Genomic DNA, 7,704 nt, shown 5'->3' with positions numbered 1-7,704 from the left:
TTTAAAACCCTGGACCATAGATGGAAAAACGGGGGTGGGGGCCATCATGCGGCACAATCCTCCAGTTGCAATGAAAGCAAATCTGCTCTTTTTGCCATGCAGCGGTTCACTGGCTGCAGGTTCAGGACTGCCCTTGTCTCTGTAAGGTTGGATTTGGCAGGACTCGCACAGGCAATCATCAGAGACTGGCTGCTTCTTCCCAGAGTGTAGGAGCAGCAGTTTGGGCTCAGGGACACCCCTTTGGTTTCTTGTTTTAGCAGATTACGGGGGAGGAGGGTCGGCTTGGAGTCCCTGTGAGGGATAAAGCTGTCCTTGGATTTGTCCCCCCAGAGCACTGATGCCATTCCCCAGGCAGAGGAGTCCTTTGCTGATGTTGATCTCTGTATACAAAGCCAGCAGGAACACCCCAGGTTTTTAACTGACACCCAAGAGCACGACATTCAGGGTCTCTGAAGAAGCTAGGCTGAGAACTGACAACTGTGTTTCAGTTAAACTCGAAGAGGGGCGTGCAAGCCATTTTACATGTAGGCAGGCCTGGGAAGGTTTTTTTAAATACTGTGTACCAGGACTACTTCCTACTGGAATCCCAACCCCCAGGGTGAGCAGAGGTTGCCCTCGGAGCCAAATTCCGGAAGAGGACCAATCCACATGGCTCAAGAAAAAAAGCCCGGCTCCTAGAAGGGTGGCAGGGGCTGGGGACACATGAGCCAGTCAGCTCAGGCAGCTCAGGCGATGGGAATCAGCTGACGAGGGCAGGGGAAGAAGTTTGCAGGAGCCCACCTCAGCCCCAGGTCAGAGCTGGTGCCAACAACCCTTTCACCAAAGACCGCCCCCCCCCCCCGCTGTCTGCTGTCCATTGCGGAGTCCAGTTCAACGAACTTCAAAGGGCTCTGCTAAAGCAGCTGGCAGGACGGACCAAAGCAACTCACGGTGTCACACTGCACCATCAGCGGCCAGAGCATTTGTGACCAAGGCGGGAGGGCGGCCCAAGGTAGGCTGGCATGTCAGCACACCCTGAACTGAGAGGGGCGCAGGGGCCCAAGCCGAGCTGGGTGTGTGCTGCAGAACCTATGTAAGTACTCTGGGGGAGGAAGGGCTCCCCTCGCCGCTCTTGCCCCAAAGTGCAGAAAGTACAAAGATGCCCGTCAGCCCCGCCCCGCCCCCAGGCCCTTCTTTGTAAGAGACGTTGCCTGTGTAGTTCCCACAGGCATGTCATCCCTCTTGAGATTTTCTGGCTTGGGGGATTCCCTTTCCAACCACACAGTGGGCAATAAGGCCTCTCCTCCCCTACCATTAAACACTTAAAGCAACCAGCATTTTGCTTCAGCAAGGCTAGCGCAACACTCTAACCACTACACCACAGCGCTGGCGGGGGGCCCCCTTCTTCTTCTGGCCCAGCAGGGCTGTCCTGACCTCCTTCAGAGGAAGCGGCTGCCTCCCGCCTGAGGGGGCTGCTGCCTGCAAGGGGCCTGGAGGCGGCCTTCCCGCGTCCCCACAGGATCTGGGGGGCGGCACTCAGCTCGAGGGCCCCCCACACCCGAGGGGCAGGCAGCAGAAGCCCCCCCCCCACCTCGCTGCAGGGGGGGCCTCTCTCGGGCTGCTCCTCAGCCGCCCCCCTCGGGGGGAGGACACTCCCCGCCTCCGGCGATGTTGCTGAGGCGGCTGCAGACGTGCACACATACACGCATGAGGCCGGTCAGGGGCGCCGCCGTCGCCGCCAGCTCTCCTCCTCCTCCTCTTCTCCTCGTGAGGGAGGAAAGGGTGGCAGGCCTGGTGGCGGCGGCGGGGCCGGATGAGCAGCAAGGGGCGACAGCAACGTGGCGACAGCAACGTGCAGCAGCAGCAGCAGGGCGGCGGGTCCTGGCAAGGGGGGGCGGCGGAAGCGCGCCCCGCGGGGCGGGCACGGCCCTGACAGCTTATCCCCCGTCGCTCTCCCCACACCGCACACACAGAGGCGGTTTGTCCTGGCTAGGGACTACACTTCCCGGCGTACCCCGCGGGGAAGGAGGCGCGTGCGCACTGGCGACGAGGGAGCGCTAGGGGCGTGTAGCGCTACTTCCGGCGCCTGCCGGCCCCGACCGATCTGTCAGTCAGTCGGTCATAGAGAGGCGGGGAGAGAGGACGGAAGGCGAGAGAGAGGCTGGGGGCGGCAGCAGCATCGGGCGGGCAGCTGGTTGGCTGCGGCCGCCAGGCAGGGACCGAGCGGGAGCAGCGTCGGTCCGCGGGCGCGCCAGGCGATGGGAGCGCTGAGCGGGGGGCGCCGCCGCCGCCGCCTGCTGCTCCTGCTCCTGCTGCTCCTGCACCGCCTGCCCAGATCGCCGCCTTCGCCGCGCCGCTGCTGCTGCAGGTCCCCCGCCTGCGGAGCCGCCTGAGCCGGCATGGAGCTCAAGCCGGAGCCGCCGCCCGGAGCAGGAGGAGGCGGAGAGGGGCCGGCGGGGGCCGGGAGGAGGCTGCCCTCGCCGCCCCTGCCCCCGCCGCCCCCTCCGCCACTGCCGCCGCCCCCTCCGCACAACGGTAAGGAAGGGGAAGGGAGTCCTCCCCGGCCCGCCCGCCCGCCCGCCGCGCCTCCACTCCTGCCCCAGCCCCTCTGCGGGTTTCCTGGCTTCCCCGGGGACGGGGGGGGGGGGCGCGTGCCCTGCCTGCCTGCCGGGGCTGCCCCGCAAAGTCGCTCCCCGCTGCTGGCTCCTCTTCCCGCAGCCCTCCCCTCCCCCCGAGCCCGAGGGGGGAGGCTCGCCCGGGTGCTTCGGGGGGCCTCGGTGGGGTGGGGAGGAGAAGCTCCCAGGCGAGCGGGCAGCCCGTCTCCCCGCTCTTCTCTGCGGGGCGGGATGGTCCCAGCTGGAAGCGCCTCCGGAGCGGGGCTGCTGCGGGACGACCCCTCAAGCCCGCCGCTCCCGCTGCCTTTGTGAGCCGCCGCCCTCCCTCACCCACCTCCCACCCCGGGCAGCCCTTCGCTACGCCCGCCGCCGCCGCCGCCTCCTCTTCCTGGGGCCTCGGAAGGTGCGGTGGCGGCGGGCGGTGCGCTCGGGCTGCTCGCTCCTTGTCCGCCAAGGCCTGGCCTGCCTGGGGAAGGGGGAGCCCTTTGCCGGCGCTGCGGCTGGATTCGGGCGGCGTTTGGCAAAGAGGCGGCGGCGGCGGCGGCGGCCTCTGTCGCCCTGGGCTTGCAGTCCGTGCCTGCTAAGCACCGCGCCATGGCTTGTACTCCCGCCGCCTCTCTCCACCGGCGGCCTTGGCACAGGTGGGGATGCAAAACGCTGGCCCGGAGTGCCCGCATGGTAGCCAGGCCACGAGTTGGGGGAGGCAGTCAAGAAGAGAGCCGGCCATAAATGGGCCTGCCCCCTGGTAAGGCTGGCAAAGGAAGTGGCCAGAGTGGAACCCCACTAGAGAAGAGGGCTGAGCAGGAGTCTGCATCGCACTTATGCTGGGCCACTTGGCTTCTGGCTTGTCGCCTCCTCTCCTGTAGCTGCCGTACATGGGGGGGTGCCCAGCCTGGCAAGAGCGCCGTGGGGCTCCTTTGGAAGAGCTGGATGTGCACAAAAGCATCCAGGTTGGGCAAGGCGGCCTCTCGAGTCTGCACATGCCTCTCTGTTCCTTTTGCTGCCTTGTGTTTTGGGGTGTAAGGCTTAAGCCTGCTTTGAAAGCAAGAATTATCTGGATTGCCTCCTGTGTTTTGCCCCTGGCTGAGTTCCTCTGGGTGGAGAAGTCCACTGCACTGCTGTGGCAATGGATCGCAGGCTCTCCAGAACGCTCCTGTTTGTTTCTCCTTTGTCTCCTCTTGTGAAGAAGGCTTCGGCGGCAGCCGCCTCCTCCTCCTCTGTCTGCTGGAATAAGAGGCGTCAGGATCTTGACATTTGGGTCCAGCCTCAGAATTTGACAGGCAGTGATTGAAACCAGGGAGACCTCTCTAGTGTGTGGTGTAGTAGACCAAACTAATTTAGTCGAGGCTCGAGTCCTTTTTGTGCGCTCCTGATGAACCAAGAGAAACTCACAACTTAACTTGTTCTGTGCTGCCTCTCTCTTTACTGGCAAACCCCTGGGTGAGCGCAATTAGAAAACTGCCGTTAAGAAAGCATGCGTTCTAGAACTTGCCCTTAAAAGTGTGTGTGAAAGAGTGGCACCTTGACATACCTGAAAAACCAGGCCCAGCCTCCCTGGCAGGTTTCCCCTGCAGCCTGGGGCAAGCCCCCCTCTGAGTCTGTCGGGGCTCAGATTTGGCGGCTGAGAAAGGGCCCTCTGAGGTCTGGTGGGTCTGCTTGGGCCTCCTTAAGAAGCTTCTCATTCTTTGGCTGAGTGCTCTTGTGGTGCAGGGACGGGCCCTCCTCTCATTCCTTTTTCCTGTCTCAAATGCCTTGTGAACTTGTTCGTTGGGAAGTGCTGTATAAATATTCTTAATAACTGCTTCCTGACTCGAGCTTCTGCTTCTCGGAGGCCTTCAGGCTGCATTTCCTTCTGCAGGACTAAGGTCTGCTGACGCCTTTCACTGGGAAGGTGCCCTTTTGCCTTCCACATCATGGTGGCTTGTGGCCAGGACCTAACTAACCAGAGCATGGTCCAGCCAAAGGGATGCACTTTTAAAAAGTGCCGTCAGTTTGGGTGGAGGAGGTGAGCATGGGCATAAACTCTCCGGACTGTTGTTTTCTGGCACTTGGGCTAGTTTAAGCCACAAAGTGACTCTCTTGTAATGACACGCCACCCTGTGCTAACAAGTATGTGGCTTTTCCATGAGTGCAGCTGATCTGTTGCGGCTGCTTCTCAGTGCTGTCTTGCCCTCTGAGGGTGGCCCTCTTACATGGAGGGTGCCAGTGCGCATGTCCTTGGGAAACCGTCTTGCTCGTGCACACTGCAAAGGAGGTGATTTTCCCTTGTGCCTGCCTTCCAAGGGCTATCAGAATCTTAGGCAGAAGTGGCAGGGCCTGTTTCTCTTGGTCTCTCGACAGAGCCACATAAATCTACCTGCAGCATGTAGAAAGATGTACAGGCAGGATCAGCAGGTATTCAAGGGCAATTTTCAAGGAAACGGTGGTTCTGGAGAGCTCTGCCAGAGAGAGATCTGGTGTTTATGCTGCTGCCGCCCGTTGGGTCCACTTCTTGTTGAGTGCTGGTTGAAAAAGCAGACCCATAAGTAGAACCTAAAACAGAGCACAATGTGCACTCGTATTAGTACACTTTGAAATACTTGGAGTGTCCTCCTGGGGTGTCACAGCACTTGCCTTCTGACTTTGCTGCTGCTTGCACTGCGATCTCTCCCTCTGGGCCCTCCTCCCAGCAGTGCTAGCAAGTCTTGCCCTGGGAGCGGATGAGCTGGGCGTTGTTAAATGGCCGATGAGCCTCCTCTTTATTGTCTCTCTCCCTCCCCACCTTCCCCGGATCTCTTTGTGGGCTCCAGTGAAAGGAGTTTTTCTGAAAGGAAATGTGCTTTGTGGGGTGGGTGGAGATCCCCAAATGTGCCCTATTGGGCAAAGGAAACTTTATTTGCAAGGTGTCTTCAAAGGTGAGAGCAGCAAATTGATCCTGTTGGTAAACTGATCATTTAAATATATAAAGCCTTTCAGTGGGGCAATCTGCTGATTCTAATTAGCCATTTACATAAAGGGCAGGCTGAGGGAGTCTTCTGATGGCTGCTGCTGAGCGGAAGTGCATTCTTTGCTTCCAGTAGGATTAAAGCAGCCTTTTGATTCTCTGCTGGGACCCTTCAGTTACAATGGGACTTAATTGAGGATCTGTGGGTGGGGCCCCTGAGGCCCACCCTCTATGGCCAGGTTTTTTGTGGGGTGGGGGAGGGATTCACTTCAAGCCACGTCCACACGGCTAGTAGTTTGGGTCTGCAGAGTTTTTTGTCGACTTTGCTGGATTAGGCAGAATCAAAATGTGTAAACATGAGGGGCAGGGGTAGGTTATTGCCTGACAAGAAAGCAGGTTGAGACTGGTCGGCTTCCTGAAATTCTGTTATGATTTGGAATCTTTGGCTACCATTTTACTGTGCGAAGTGCCGGAGTCCACACCGCATTAGTGCTTGTGGGATGAACTGTTTGAAAACCTTTTCTGCCCGAGGTACTTCAGAAAAGAACCCAGAGTCTTTCTCACTCTGGGGTAATAGTTCTGTCACCAAGAGCCCCTGGACAGAAGCAGTTTCTTCTGGGGAGTTGTGCAGGGGGTGGCTCATGAATCTGGAGCGAAAATGGATGCTCTTGCTGTCCTCAGCAGCAGCAGCGTTTCCACCTGAGTATTGTAACTGCTGGTTTTCCAGAGTTTCTCCTCGCTAAATGCACTCTCGGAGGGGGCCCAGAGAGAGGAAAGCTTCTTGGATCTGATGGGGAAGAGGGGGGCTCTCAGATAGCTTCACCACAGCATCGCGTGGCTGACTGTAACTTCCTATATGTTTTGAGGAGCGTAATTAAAAACAAACACACACCAAAACGGTCCGTAGGGCGATATTGCAACCTCTTCAGGGTGAAGTGGTTCTGGAAGTAAAGCAGTTTTAAAGTTGGGCAGGGAAGTGTTCTGTGTGGGTTCTCCACACCTTCCCTTGAGAGGATTACAGGGGTGTTGGCATTGCCCGCGAGGGCGCCTTGGCTGGCCGGCAGGGGGCATCTTGCTCTGCTTGGCGGAGGGACTGGCTTGCGATGGGCTGCAAGAGGCGTGCCCTGCCTGGGTCCCAGGGTGAGCCAGCCCTACGAAGCTGTGGGTCTCTCTCACTGGGGCCTCCCGGCTGACCGAGCTGTTCTTCTTCCCCAGCCTGACGTTAGGGTGTCTCAATGTCACCCGCATGGCTACTGAGAGCAGCAGAGATGGGGAGAGGAAAAGGCTCAAAGCAGTTGCATCTGTATCCAGCTGACGCTTGCCATCCAGTTACTGAATGAGTGGCTCCGTCTCGAGCATAGTTCTCTGCCTTGAAAAGGGAGCCTTGGGCAAATTCTCTTTGTGGGGTTCATTTCACGGTTAGGTAGCGAACGGCCTCGTGAGTGTCTTGCAGTCTCCCAGTAAGGACCGGTGGCTCTGTTGCCTCCGGGTTGTGTGCGGAGGCTTCCAAGGCAGTACTTGTGACCCTCGGCATGCGGGTGCTGCTTTGTAAATGGCTAGCCAAGAATCTGACCCTGCCAGCAGATCCATGCCAAATGGCTGCAACTTGACTCTGTGGGGTCTCTGTGTGCCCCAGGGAGCCTTCCTAGACTCCGGGCGTTGCCATTGCCCTCTCTCCTGAGATCTGGTGGTTGCACGGCAAGCTGGAAGTGTGAGCGGAGGGCACAGAGCCCTGGCACGAAGAACCACAGCAAGGCTTTGCAGCCTCCGAGAAGTCCCAGAGGTGTGATGCCTTGCCTGGAGGGTCCACATTCTGCAGGCTGCCCTTAGTAAAGGACGAGCATCTCGGCTTGATGCTGGGTCTGTGGAACAGCTTGCACTGAGTCAGGGTGAGGCAGAGAGTAGGTTCTCGGGCTGTGCTGGTGTCGAAGGCCCGCCGGGGACTCTGACCAGCAGGCTGAGAAGAGTTTGAGCTGGAGACCAGGCGGCTGCTTGGAGCAGCTCCTTGCACGGGCCTGGGTCGCGCGTGGTATTGTTGTGTTTGCCCAGGCAAAAGGCACTGGACGCGCCTTCTGGCACGGTCTCTCCCTTCCCCTCGCTTGCTGCAAGCCGGAACAGGCAAGGGTCTTATCGCCCTGTCATTTGCAAACACAATAAAACCCCTTGCGGACGTGATGCAGAGGTATT

General features: G+C 59.2%; 1 protein-coding gene across 3 annotated transcripts in view; it reads left to right on the top strand.

Moving 5' to 3' along the window:
• Positions 1 to 2,113: 2,113 nt before the first annotated feature.
• Positions 2,114 to 7,704, top strand: part of NR6A1 (nuclear receptor subfamily 6 group A member 1) — a 46,167-nt gene continuing 40,576 nt past the window's right edge. For 2 of the 3 annotated variants that reach the window (XM_053282140.1, XM_053282139.1), the window contains exon 1: positions 2,114 to 2,514. In XM_053282140.1, the coding sequence (XP_053138115.1) occupies positions 2,379 to 2,514 (136 nt within the window). In that variant the 5' untranslated portion in view covers positions 2,114 to 2,378. Of the gene's footprint in view, positions 2,515 to 3,191; positions 3,236 to 7,704 lie in introns of those variants that run through there. The other variant, XM_053282143.1, reaches the window with a different exon arrangement.

Source organism: Hemicordylus capensis, chromosome 17 (genome assembly GCF_027244095.1).
Source record: "Hemicordylus capensis ecotype Gifberg chromosome 17, rHemCap1.1.pri, whole genome shotgun sequence".
Lineage (NCBI taxonomy): Eukaryota > Metazoa > Chordata > Lepidosauria > Squamata > Cordylidae > Hemicordylus > Hemicordylus capensis.
Note: the sequence above shows the minus strand (reverse complement) of the source record. Positions and strands in the feature narration are given on the sequence as shown.